The 14,729-nt window shown below is 41.5% G+C and overlaps 1 protein-coding gene across 1 annotated transcript; it reads left to right on the forward strand.

The window, feature by feature from the left end:
* The first annotated feature begins 1,857 nt into the window (after window positions 1–1,857).
* On the forward strand, window positions 1,858–10,364 carry gpr157 (G protein-coupled receptor 157). The gene is made up of 4 exons (XM_061075086.1): window positions 1,858–2,493; window positions 6,772–6,985; window positions 7,514–7,702; window positions 8,176–10,364. The coding sequence occupies exons 1-4, from the start codon at window positions 2,117–2,119 to the stop codon at window positions 8,398–8,400; spliced, it is 1,005 nt and encodes a 334-aa protein (XP_060931069.1). The 5' UTR covers window positions 1,858–2,116; the 3' UTR covers window positions 8,401–10,364.
* The last annotated feature ends 4,365 nt before the right edge of the window (window positions 10,365–14,729 follow it).

Genomic DNA, 14,729 nt, shown 5'->3' on the forward strand with positions numbered 1-14,729 from the left:
ATTTATGATCAGAAAGATATTTTGTCAAGAATCACACAATCGTTTGTTGGTCTGTTGTAATCACTGCAGCTTTGTTAGTCCTCGGGGACTCTGATGATAAATGCAGATTAGTGTGTGTCTGCAGCACACTGCAGGGAAAAGACCTGCATGCCTCTGCATTGCTGCAAACACACAATAGGAAGCAGGGGCCATTGTTTCTGAAGGTGCAGCAGTGCAGCAGCAGTAAAGTTCTGCTTTCACACAAGGTCACTGGTTTTTATGGCTTTAAATCGTCGAATGCCTCTTCCTCTACTTCAGCTCTTTGGTAAAACCCAATAAAGTGTGTTAAAAGTGTTCACCAGTTCACAATACAACACAATGTAGGGGAATATAAAGACCTAACTGTGGATAACACACTAATCAGTGCTAAGATTATTAGTCAATTAAATCAAAATCAATTGGCAACAATTTTGAGATTCAGTTTTTTTACCCTGAGGATTTATAGTATTGTTTTGACTTAATGAGAAGATATCACCACGAGCTCCGAGAAATGTTAAAGGCTTCATTTCACGTTCGACATTTTATCTAGCAAATCTTTTTTAATGAATCACCAAACAATATAGAGAAATAATTACAAATATTGATTAGTTGCAATCCTATTGATAACGTTTTGAAGTTTATCTAGTTTAGAGCTGGATTTACTAGTTTCCAGTTGCCTTTAGTGATTTTAACAGTAGCACTGAGCTGAGATTTTAAATTCCCTTAAGTGTTTTAAAGATAAAAAATGACCTGGCACTGGCACCATCTAATCTTTTAGATTGTCCATCAGATTACGATCGTATCCGCTCGCTGAGGTCACTAAGTGCTGATTTGTTGAACCTGCCGCACTCAAACTACGAAAAACACAGTGAAGCAGTTTTCTGTGATTAGCACTCAAGATTTGAAACATACTCCCACTTCATATCAGAACTGCATCCTGTGGCAGGGCATTTAAACAAATTACTCAGAACCTATTTTTAGGATCTTGTTTTTATTTACTTCAATCCTGTCTTTACTTTTATTGTAATCTTAACTTTGCTTTAACACGGTTCTATACATCTTATTGTTGTTATGTTGTTTTAACATCTTTTTACTTTTTTTGTGTTTTGGTTTGCTCTGTTATACCTTGAGCTGTATTATTTTATTAAGTGTGCTATATAAATAAAGTTTATTATTATCATTTGTTTAACAACTTCAAAAGGTGATTTTTATCATTTTACTGTCTTAGCTCATCTAATTTTACTTGAACTATTTAAGTCTCTCTGTTTCTCTTTGGCTTGTGATTAGTGTTTATGTATTTTCTTGTTATTTCTTTTACCTTACCATTTTATCATCTTGAATTTTATACTCAGCACATTCAACACAGAGAAACTGCATTGCTTTCTTTAAGAGCTGACTCAGACTTTTATTGTCAAGCTTTAAAAGCAGTGGGGCTGTTTGTATAAAGTTCCAAGTGCACTTTATCCTTTAACTTGCATTGATCAAAATTAAAATGTAGTAAACCTATTCTATAGTTCCCTGACTGAAGTAGTCCATCCATGAAATGAATATATATAAGAAACTATATCTGTTATGGAATGACACATAACTGGAGCATTTCTTAAATTGGCCTATACCATGCCTGGAATGGAAAACAATATTTCAACATACTGCCATCTGTTCTTATGTGACAAACCCTGATGTAATAGTTTTCCCAGAGTCACATCAGCAAAGTCCATTAGAAGCCACAAATAGATATTTACCAGTCTGCCCACCAGCAGCTGACTCCAACTTCTGCTTTGGTTCCGGGTTGACGCATCGAGGAGGCGGGGAGGAAGGAGCGAGGAGGCAGGGCTTAAAGCCTGGAGGAAAAGATTTGTTTGGCTACATGAGAAACTATTAAATAACTTTGTTGAGTCACTTGGCTCGACTGGACCCCGAGTTCAAAAAGCGTCCTGGCCTGGAAGCGGACCAGTGGCACGCTGGTGTTCATCCAAAGCGCGCACCGGGATGGAATAGTGCGCACGGGGAACTGTTCCCAAACCCTGGTTCCCAAACCCTGGTCCTCAGCAGATGTCCACGAGGGGACAGCAGCTCGTAAACCTCTGCACAACAAACCATGGCGAGTGGGAACGAAACAGTTGTTTACCTCTCCGAGCAGGTGGTCGTGCTGTGCTCCTGCGCGCTCTCCTTCCTGGGCTCGTCGCTGATCATCCTCACCTACGTCCTGTGGGCAGATTTACGCACGACCCCCCGCAGGCTGCTGGTCTTCCTCTCCGTGTCGGACTGGCTCTCCGCCGTCTCCTACGCCTTCGGAGTGTGGAGGATGTTCCGCAGCGACTCGATAGACTGCGTGGTGCAAGGAGCCGTGTCCACCTTCGCCAACACCAGCTCCTTCTTCTGGACCGTGGCCATCGCCGTCTACCTGTACGTGTTCATCGTGCGGTCCAACCAGAGGGTCGCGGACAGCCTGGTGCTCGTCTTCCACCTGGTCAGGTAACAGCGTGGCCCGGATCTACTTCTTCTCTCTTTCTGTGTCTGTGTCTGAGGTCAGGCTTGAAGCTTGAACAACTTTTAAAGGCTCAGTGTGTAAGATTTAGGTGAAAGGGATCTACTGGCAGAAACGGAATATAAAATAATCCCAGTGATGTTTCCAGTAGTGTGTTTCATCTTAATTTTACTGCTACCTTTACATTTAAATACTTAATATTTACATCAGAGCGGCTCCTCTCTACGGAGGCCGCCATGTTTTTTATAGTCGTCAGAAATGGACAAACTAAGTTTTTATGACAACTGGAGGTTTCCACAGGTTCTCCTTCATGTTTGGAATAGGAGGGTGAGTTGAGGGTTCTTCAGCTGCAACATGAAACTTCACCACTGGATGTCAATAAATTCTCCACATTGAACCTTTAAATAAAATGATCTATTCAAAAATAACAAGGATTTAGTGATGCTGATACAGGTAACACGGTAAAGATTTGTTCTTTAGGAACTGAAGTTAGGGGTACATGTCACACCAACATCATGCTCACCAGTTCATCCCTTGTTACTGCTGCCTAGTAATGGAGCTGGAGTTGGACACACTGAGAAGGTTTAATGCCCCTGAGTGTTTTTTAACATGTGTACCTTTAGCTGTTTGGTTGACTTGAAGCCTTCCACCAATCCCTCTTTGAGAAACGTGGAGCCTCCGAAGGTTGCAGCACCTAAATTAAGTCACAGCTTATGCCATATTTCACCCCACTGTAACTCAGAAATGATAAATGAAACACTGGTTCTTTAGAGAACCAGTGTTTGGCGCACTCCAAGCAGGCCGTCTTATGTCTTTTACACAAAATGGCTTCCATCTTATCACTCTGTTATAAAGAGGTCTGATTGATGCTTTGCTGCTGACATGGTCGTCCTCCCATTTCTGCAAAGATCTCTGAAGTAGGGTTGGCCAGTATAAGGTTACACAGGTTCCCACTATCACTGTCTGTGGTTGAAGATGCTTTGAAAGAAATAAGCGGCCAAAAAGACGAGTGTGTCACACAACACTTGTGTGCATCATGTGACATTTCCTCAGAAGAGAGGATTAGAAAAAAACACATAGTGAATCTGGACAAGTTGTTGTTTGTGCTGTGTTTGCACTCTAGATTTTATTTAAGTGTTGATAGATGTTGATGTTTGCTCTTCTGTTTCTGATGTTGTTCAGAGAATAAAACTGGTATCGCATTTTTGCTGCTGTTGGAAAAATATTAAACCTTTTTTGGCTTCTTTCTTTGAAAAAAATGGCATCTTAAAATGCCTAACAACAAATACATCACATACAGGGGCTGCCTGTAGGGGCTGGGGAAGAGATAAAAACATTTCTCTTGCAAGGAAGAGTCTTGAGAACCACAGTGGCCTTTTGTAATTCTTCCATGAAAAACCCTGTATAACAGCCAGGACTCTTTCTGGAGCTGGCTGCACAGCCAAACTGAGCAATTGGGGAAGTAGGGCCTCAGTAAAAGAAATGAAAGAGAAGCTGGTGGTCATTGGTGGTGCTTAGATCCAGAGATGATGTAAGATATATCGGTCATGCTCTAGTTTTTTTTACCTCTGCCCCAGTGATAGCCAGTTGCAGTAGGCTTTCTGTTTGCGAGTTGTTAAGGCTCTTATATACTTCTACGTATCCGTTTCTCGGAGAGGTCTCAGCGGGGGACAAAGAGTCTTTTTGATTTTTACTTCTCCGACGACTATCCGTCTAAAAACAATTCCCCGCTAAACCCATAGGTGGCGCAACGGAAGACGAGCTCAGACAAGCCTACCCCATTTGGGAAGAAGAAGTCCACGTGTCTCTGTTGACATGTTAGCTTGCGTCCCACAAACTGAACCATGGCAACTAACAGAACTAAATAAAGTGACACCCAGCGGGTCAAGATGCTGATGTAATCGTTTCTTAGCGCAGCGGTTCCCCGGTCTTGTTTCCGAACTCTGTTGCTGATTCCACAGCTTGAATCTGCTTGAGGCTACATGTAGCTAGAAGCTACCCGGAGCTAGCTCCCCCCCAGCTTCCACACACAGTCAGCAGGAACTCCCGGCACTAACAACTGCTATCCAGTGTTTGCTTCTAACCTGACGGTATTATAGAAACAGTATCATGATAGAAGTGGAATTAAAGTCGTGACGGCGGGTTCTTGCACTGTTACCACCGCAGTTAGCATGGTGGCTAGCCTAGCCCGCTAGCCTAGCCTGCTAGCGCCGTTTTGAAAGCTCGTTATAACCGTCTGTGACCATGCACACATGCCCTCAGTGCTCGAACGAGCCACCGTCAGCCGGACAACTCCGCTGGCTTAACACACACGTCACATTAATCGTAGAATCATAGTTGTGTTCATATCTGTGGTTGTGTTCGTGTTTGTGGCTACAAGTAAACAGGAAGTTTGAGGTCCGGAAATACGGAAATGACGTCATACGGAAATGATGTCGTTCGCGGACCAATCACAGCCAAGAGCGGTCCGTCGGGTCTCCAACATGAAGACGGATAGTTAGAAAAATCAGACGTGTACGAAAAGCTGTCCGAAGCACTCGGAGAGGGCGTTTCACGACGGATAGGGTGGTCTTATCTATCCGTAATAGAAAAAACGGAGAGGCATAAATTGGCCTTTAGGGTTCATGAGTGGTCCCACAAAACCATTTTTTGCCCCAACAGTGCATTTTCATAAGAATGCCTCAAGTGAATCCTTTCAAATTTGGCACAAATAATCACAGAGTCATGGACTAACTAATTAGAGGTTATGGTGACCTCATATTATTGTGAATGCAACATGTCTGGGAACACCTGAGTATGTATGATCCTGGAACTGCAGTGGTCACCAAGGCACACAACCACTGGGCGGCAATTCTAGTTTATATGGATTACTGATATTAGACGGATTAATGACCAAAATTGCAGTTGAATCTATTCAGAATAAATCTACAACACAAAAAGTGAGGGGCTCTCAATGTTTTCTGAGACCACTGTAAGTATATAAGTGCTACGCTGTGCTCAAGTCTCTGCAGCTCATAGTGGAGATGAACACAGATTAAGTGACTGAAATGCAGAGAGGAGATGTAGTCGTTATTTTCACATTTTCATTTTTATCCTGTTTAATCTTTCACAGCGGGTGGATTCTGAAGAGCCTCCCATTAACATGCTGTTTATATATCGCCTTCAGGGAAAACAAGCTTTTAAATAACCGATCTGAAAAATCGTCTCACTTAATCATCACAAAGTTGTTTTGTTTTTTTACAGAAATGTAGACATTGACAAGACACAGAGGCTTCATCTTTACTTTGAATTGTATTGTCAGTATGATTGGATTTTATTCCTGAAATTATGCCTCATTCATTATTTTTAAGCAATAATGATAAGATATTTAATAATAAAAACGTCCACAGTTCAGTCCGTATATTTACAAAGTCTGGTTCAGTCTCACAAGCCCAACAGAGTATCGCAAACGGAACCCGTGGACGTATTGGTTTGGGTTGGAGAATCGTTACAGCCCTATATTCTATCATGCGTGTCTTGCAAGTACAATTTCTATTACATTAATATTATACATCAACTACAAAATGTGTTAAAAATCTCAGCTGCACATCTCTGTATGATGAAAGGAGATGTCATAAATCTATATTTAAAGTTTGTGATAGGGTTTAGCGAGCCGCTCGTCTCGTTTTAAGCTAGTTTTGCTCTGAATCAGCACGTAGGCATCATCCTTTGCATCCCCTGGGCGGATGCAAGCAGGAAGCTGATTCCCCTCTGGTGCAATGCACACTCTAATGAATCTATTCCTGAAACCAGCAGCATTTCGACCCCTATTTCTCAACACAGCGTTTGTTGTGGTCAACCTATTTATGTTTCTATGAATTCCCAAATGCTCCATTGAACCAATGATCACACACATTAGAGCCATTCATAGTATTGTATACATAACACGCACACAAAACCAGGCCTCGAGCAGAGTGGGGTTTATAATGGATCAGCAATGTAAGGCTATAAAGATCAAGGATTATTTTAAAGTGTTGTTTTGTACAGAGAGGTGCTGCTTCAGGGGGAAACACATTCGACAGTTCTGCTTCTAAAGGAGATGTTATCAGTCCGTTTCTAACCACTGTGAACTCGGTAACACACAAAAGCCTTAAGCAGAAGCTAATCCATCACATGGTGTGACATGAACTCAACATGCATTTACATACGAGCAGTGCCGAGATGTTTTAAAGGTGGAATTATTGACCTTATTGAGGAAGTTGTATTTCATTCTCTGTTTGGTCCAGCTGGGGCGTTCCTCTGATCATCACCCTTGCAGCCGTGAGCCTGAACAAGATCGGCTATGACGCGTCCGAGGTGTCGGTGGGCTGGTGCTGGGTCAGTATCCACGCCCCAGACCGGGTCCTGTGGATGCTGGTGACGGGAAAGATCTGGGAGTTCCTGGCCTACCTCACCCTCCCTGTCCTCTACATCCTGATCAAGAGGCACATCCATATTGCGGTGAGGGGCAAACCTGTTTTCAGCCTGATGGTTGGTTTTACTTCCTGCAGAGTCACTGCTACAGATCTTCTGTTGACTGGAATCTGCATCACCAGCAGAATCATCAAAATATTTAAATTTAGTTCCCTGCATGTTCATTTTGTCTCATATACATACAACATCTTTCCAGAATTTAGTACAATCATATTGTCTAGATTAAATTAACAACATTAAATGCTTATTCATGAATAACACATCTTTCAGCCATGACCATGCCACCCTCTGATTATGTTTTTTAATAGTCAAAAATAGAAAAAATATTTACTTTTCAAAAAGCACATGAGTCTTTCTCTCTCATTCAGGTAGGTTTAATACGTGATGAGAAAACAATTTTTTTTTTATTAAAGTCTCAATTTACTTATTTTTCTATGTTCAATTTGTTTGTTTTTTTCCCCTATGCTGCAGGTTTGCCTCAAATAGTTGTGGTTTGGAATATTATCTGCTTTCCTCGATGACAGATCTAATTTTTACATTTTCTGTGTGATGCAGCACACTGCCCTGTCAGAGTACCGTCCCATATTGGCCACCAGGCCTCCATCCTTCTCCTCCATGGCTGACACGAAGCTGACACTCATCCCTGTTATCTTCATCGTGCTGCGGATCTGGAGCACCCTGCGCTTCATCCTGCTGCTGGCGGACTCTCCAGTCAGGCAGCACCCAGTGCTGGTCACTCTTCATGTGAGTGCGCATCAAGGTTCTTTTAAGACAAAGATGTCTGGATTTGAGGAGGTCTGTGAATCTCCTGTATTCAAAATGTTTTATTTTGCAGTTTACCTTGGCTGTTATCACCCCTCCATTAAGAATTGGATATTTTTGGATATCTGAAAATAGCACAATAGCTAGAGTCACACTTAGACAGCGCCCACCTCCACTAAGGTCCAACAGTCTCCTTATAAAATAATTTGTATCTCCTCCAAATTGCACAACTCATAAATATCTGTCCCCTCAACATGCCAGATTTAGGTTTTCTTCAAGATCCATGAATTATTCTGAGCAATGAAGAAAAAAGTTTGAAATATGTCCTAATACGTAAAAAAGCTTCTAATATTATCCTAATATTTTCTCATCGATGATTATGTTTTTTTTACATTTTCAACCCTTTCAGAGACGTTTTACTGCTACACTGCTCTCATTGACTTTTGACCCAACAGGGTATTGGCAACACGTCGCAGGGAGCAGCCAACTGCATCATGTTCGTGTTGTTCACTCGACCGCTCCGCACACGCCTGTGCTCTGCACTCTGCTGCTGCTCCTCCTCCAGGTGCCGAGCCGGGTCGAAGCGCTCACAGGACCCGTCTCACACGCTGCTGCCGGACCAGGAGGCCTCCACACAGAGAGAGGAGGACGACAGCAGCAAAGCCGGGAGTCAAAGATGATACTTGATTCTGTGGAGGAGAGGACGGACACAGGTTGACATAAAGGAAATGATGAGGCTTCGTCCTCACTTCACACTGAAACTCATTAGGAACGTGAGCCTGCAGAGCGCGGGGGGGGGGGGATTCTGCAGGTGCACGCACACGTGTGTCACATGGCTGCACTCTGGGTGATTAGGCTGAAGCTGATGTGATGACTCTGCACCTGCACCAGCATTTTTGTGTTCATCATCCAGATTCTTTTTGTACTGTATCTTCACAGACGTACTGTACATCAAAGTTTTTATTTGTGTCTTTTTTTTCTTTTTGCATATTTTGAAAGATGGTTCACATCTTGCACACATCACTGATGATTCAACTGTGTTTATGGAGGAAATTCAATTTGAGAGACAATGAAAGAAAATAAACCAAAGCATTATCAGGTAATGTGATTAAAATACTGTAAATATGTTTAAGCTTTTTATTGTCACTGATTGAATTTGTATGTAATGTGCGCTCAGTCATGAGTAGTTCTAAATCCACTGTTTCTTGGGCTTCAAAGGTCTTACCAGGAACTTTTCATTTTCATTGACTTTGGTTACTCTATGGACAAAAGCGGTTTTGTTTTCGCTGTCATCTGTTGTAAAAGCCTCAGTCCAGACAGCGTGTGCATTTGTTTTGGAAAGAGTGAAAAAGTTCAGCGAGTTCAGGTCACACACCGAGAAAACACTGCGACACTGCAACATGAAACAAGGACCGCATCAGTTTACACTCATCTTTCCTACCAAGATATTCAAAATATGATGTTAAAGTTTGATGGATAATCACAACTTTTTGTAACTTTAAAATTTAAATAAGTTTTCCAATATATATCTAATTTGACTTTGGGTGTGTGCAAAAGTATTTTTTGTGTGAAATTTGCTTACATCTGTCAATCTCTTTAAACTACAGTCAAAGAAATATGTGGGTATCATATAAGCACCTTTTTTCTGTCCTTTCTCCAAGATTCTCATTTCAGGTAATCATTTTCTTGATGTCTTTTTTTTCTTTTCTCCATTTTTTATATATATTCTTGCTTAACCAGGGAGTTGCAACATTTTTCAGGCAACGTCAGTTCTGTCATCGTGACTCTGAACTATCATCACATGTCATCCTTCCTTCTGGAAACCCGAGGCTTTCTCATGAGCCTCTCTTCTCCTTTGACCCCTGCGGTCAAAGGAGAAGTTATGTTTTGGGTTCATGAACCCAAAACATAACTTAGTTTTTTCTTTATTCATCTCTTCATTTCTGATTTAAGTGCGGATTCTGTGATTGCTGTGGTGTGGCAGTCAGTCACCTGCTCCAAAACCTATACACCGATCAGATGGTTGCTGTGGACGATCCAATATACTTCCATTAAAAAAAAGTTACGGCAATGGTCCAGTATTTGTTTTGCCGAAGATTTATTTTTTGGCGTGAGGGGTGAGGCATTCAACTGTTCAGAGCACCCACAGCAACACATATCAGGACCTGTTGTTACAGGGGTTTACTTTAACCAAGAAGGTAGCATTTGAATTGACTTGAACCACTGCACTTAAATTTTATGGACTCTGCATTCACAGCAGCGGCAGCAGTGTTGTACCCCCGGTGCACTTTAACATGTCTTATTCAGACCACAGTGGACTCTCTCTGCCGGTATAATCGGAGCGGAGAGGCTGCACTGTAGCACTGTTTTGAATTACGGCCGGTTCAGCTCACCTCCACTTCGCAGTGACCTGCTCCTGACGAACCGCAGGTCTGCCAGACACTGGCGTGACAAAAATGAATAGATTTTTTTTAATGGACACCTCAAGCTTTCTTTACCCGAGGCAACAACTGTGTACACACTGCTTTGTTTTCCAATATATCTCTAATTTGACTTTGGATGTGTGCAAAAGTATTTTTTGTGTGAAATTTGCTTACATCTGACAATCTCTTTAAAATTCAGTCAAAGAAATAAGTGGGTATGATATGAGCACATTTTTTCTGTCAATTCTATCAAATATATGAACCATAGTTGCATTTTAATACATAGAACTCTCCTTTCTCCAAGATTCTCATTTCAGGTAACCATTTTCTTGATGTCTTTTTTTTTTTTCTACAGTTTTTATATATATATTCTTGCTTAACCAGGTAGTTGCAACATTTTTCAGGCAACGTCACTGCTGTCATCGTGACTCTGATGTCTGAACTCTCATCACATGTCATCCTTCCTCCTCGAAACCCGAGGCTTTCTCATGAGCCTCACTTCTCCTTTGACCCCTGTGGTCACCAGCTCCCAGGCTGAATGCATACCAGCGAGGAGCACGTGAACTCGCTGAACCCCCAGGGGGCTCACGGAGCGGCTGTACAACACACATCTTACACACAGTGCCACTGCCTATAGCCCCTCCAGCTTGGTGGAATGCTGTCTCTGTTGTTTACTGAGCCTGTTTCTGAGAGATTGAGCTGCATGCAAATAAGATTCATTAAGGGATTTTGCCAAAGGTGAGAAGGGAATAAAGTCACTGTGTTGGCAGTAAATTTTCTCCCCCTCAAGTGAACATTGTTTGTTTGGTGCTCAGAGGGCAAACACTTCCTGTGTGGGCGGCATCATTGTAAATGGATTTATGGAAGTTGTATGGTCTGTGTCTCTGATGAATTGGTCATGTGCAGATGTGGAGGATAATGTTGTATCAGGTCACAAAGACTTCATCGCACTGCAGCTACACCACAAAAAGGATTAGTCCAAGGTAGCAAGAGGCCCATTGACCGGAGCAACTGTTTAAAGGCCTGTGGCGTTTCTTGCAGGAAAGTCAGTTTAGCAAATGGTCGCCATTTATATGAAATGGTCTGAGTTTATTTTGGTAGGTTAGTGCAGTTTAAAGTTTTCACATATGATTCACATTATGATAATTAAAAAACACAAGCGCAAAGAGAAGAAAATGAAAACAAAAAACGATTTGAGACTAATGCACACTGTAAAATGTAAATTAAATGAATAAAGTAAGTAAGTGTGTGGAATAAGAACTAAATGAAGAAACCTAAATACAAAAAAATAACAATAAAATTGAGTTACGTGAAATGTTATAGAGAGTAAACTGTTAGAAGAATTTATAAATTATCGAAGGGCCAACATACTGTGTCATACAACCATTCACTCACACAGTTTTGCCATTTGCCCATTTCAACCACACATCCATGCATTGCATCCATGTGTTAGAGTCCGACCTGCTGTTTAACCACAGCCACCCTTCCATCCATCTAATATCCATCCATTTTATTCTTTCCAAGGTCGTGGGGGGTTCGCTGGAGCTGACATTGTATAAGCGGCAAGGCACACTGTGGACAGGTCGCCAGTGTCATGGGGCAAACATACAGAGACAAACAAACTTTCATACATACAATTTACAGTCTCCAATTAACCCAGCCCCAAGCTATGAACTGTGAGAGGTAGCTGTATTACCCAGTAACCTACACAGACCCAGGGAGAACATGCAAACTCCCCACAGAAAGGCCAAGCCAAGCCGGGATTCGAACTAGGAACCATCTGCAAGGCTAACAACTGAACCACCGTGCCAGCCCAACAGATATCTAGGTAATCATGGGAAATGACCGAAAGCAGACACAAGGAGTTGCAAGACAAAGAAGAAAAGAACGTTTGTATTTGCTGTGCATCTGAGTGATGATATCTTACCCAAGCCCTTTGGGGTCAGTCTGGGTTCAGTGAACAACCTCAGAATGATGTGTGAGCCGTGTTCGATCACGTTGGCTGAGATAACTACTTGATTTCTTACAGTGCACATGGCTGTGATCAGGGAAAACATCGGGCTTGGGTCAGGTTTGGACACAAAGAGCCGAGAGCCTGTCGGGCTTGGTTAGTTTTCTCTCAGCCTTGGTTTGGTTCAGATGGAAAATTGTGGCCCCAGCCTCACTCCAGCCTAGGGCCTGATCGTCTCACAGTCCATCAATGAACAACTCTGTACTCCAGTGAGGGAAGTTAGCCACCAAACATCATTTCCCGAACGTGGACGTTTTTTTGTGTTTACACTGTAAACATCGGTTTTCCTTTCGTCTAATTTTACCTCAGGCCTGAAGTTATGGGACCCAGCGCAGAGATCAGTCTCTCAGGACCATCAGTAACACCCGATACCATCTGTGGGGAAATTAAGGAAGTGAAACTGTTTATGTTGATGACATCTAAAATGGGCAGCAAGCATTATTTTTTTTTGCCCTTGAGGACGACAGAGGTCTCACTCAGGACTGACACTCTAGCAGGAATTAATCCATTGTGTCAGTTCTGAGAATTGGCTGACATTGAGCTAACATGGAGCTGGTTGAAACACTTAAGGAAGGTTTTTTCAGCTTTTCCTGCGCTGGCTCCGTGCCCACCTAATTCATTAAGTCACCACAGGGCCGTGCACGAGCTCACCATTCACCAGTCAAGTCAATGGACTATGCAGGCTGTTCATTTGGCTGCATCTTTTGTTCTAGGAGCCAATTTTCAAATTTATAGCACAAAAAATGTAATGGGGGACAGGGTCAGAGCTCCAACAGGACATTAGAAGTGACAGAGCAATTTGATATATGTAGCTGAAAACATTAGAATGACTACAGGCAGAGAGAAATATACTTCTGATTGGTTTCCAGAGACTTTGTGAATAAGGCAGCAGTACAGCAGCTAAAGTCAGAGTGAACCTGCACTTTTCACTTGCACTCCACATGAGATATGTTTTCCTTCTCCAGCTCTGAGTAGGTGAGAAGATACCAACAACAATAGCTCCACCAGCTGTCTGCCTGCAATATTGCAACCCCCTGCACAGCTTCGTGAAATATCATATAAGCTAAGAACATTGAATGTTACAGTATTTCAGGTATTCCCAAATGAACTTGTTTTTGATCATCACAAAACCATACTTAAGTTTTTGCCTTAATTACTTTTTTAATAAAAATCTTTTTTGTATCACTACCCATCTAATGCACAACATAGGTAAAAAATGACACGTATTCATTAACTATTTCATTTCATGCATGGCTGAGTTTCTTTTTGCATTTTGTTTTTTATTGTATTTCTGGGGCTTTTATCGCCTTTAATAGATAGGACAGAGTAAGTTTGTGAAAGGGGGATAGAGAGAGAGTGGGGGAAGACATGAATACATGGCCGTGGGTCAGAATCAAACCCGGGCTATGCATGTAAGTCTTATTTTACAATCCATGACTAGTGAGGAAGAGAAATATGAACAGTACTAACTAGCTGTTAGCTAAATGGAGAGGGCTCCTTTGATGACATAGAAGAATCATCTTTGATGACGTAGAAGGCTCATCTGTCCTTGAGTGTGTGTGCAGTACCTCCGCTAAGGCTGAACAAGCCTTCGCATGATTATCTAGATCTTATAGAAATATAGAAGACAAAAGTAAGTAGTCTGTTAACCTCAATGATTTATTTGTCATAAAACATAATTTCAAAAAGAAATCCTGGATCAACCACTTTAATCCAGATCCGCACCAAAATTTCCTACATACTTTCCAGGCCCAAGTTTGGTGGAATTCGGTTTGGTAATTTTTGCATTACTATCTAACTAACTAACTATGTGGTACAAGTAAGTAATGAGATTTCCATCAGCACCAGTTGTTTGTATTTTGGCTAATAAACAAATATTAGCATTCTAAAAATGCTAAACTAACACAGTGAACATGGCATACAAACATACCAGCTTTCATCAGCATGTTAGCATTGTTACTGTGAGCATGTTAGCATGCTGACGTGAGTCTTGTTGCATAATTTGAATCTCAGAGAACTGAACTTTGAACCAGCACTTTATGAGACATCTTTATTCTGCCAACAACAACATGAGATGTTTACTCATTCAGAGTTTAGTTACAGATCACATCACTAGCAATGAAAAATTGTATCTATTGATGTTAGAAAGAAGAAGATCATTTAGAACAAGTCTGAATATAAATCACTTTGTATCATCCTTTTATGTCCAAAGTCCCACTTCCCATTTGCTTCCTATGAGATGCAACAGTGAATTCAGTTTATTGTGACACTACCTCCATCTTAATTTACGAATCATTTATTCTTTCAAAGGCACAAGTGTGGTGTGACATTATGCAAAGAGTTAGGTTAAACTCTTTGTTACTTGAAGTGCTTTATTGTAAATGGGTGAATCGTGTAATTCGGCTCCAAATTCAATTTACGAGGTTTCATTTCTCAGAAGAGCCGTTAATCTCACTGCCAAATCCAAATAAAAACAGCCCAAGCTAGAAATTCAACAAATTGTTAAAAATGTCTGTCCAAATCCAAAATCACAACTTTTTAAAGTTCAGCATAACTTGCAACAGTTAAAACATAA

Source organism: Limanda limanda, chromosome 7 (genome assembly GCF_963576545.1).
Source record: "Limanda limanda chromosome 7, fLimLim1.1, whole genome shotgun sequence".
Lineage (NCBI taxonomy): Eukaryota > Metazoa > Chordata > Actinopteri > Pleuronectiformes > Pleuronectidae > Limanda > Limanda limanda.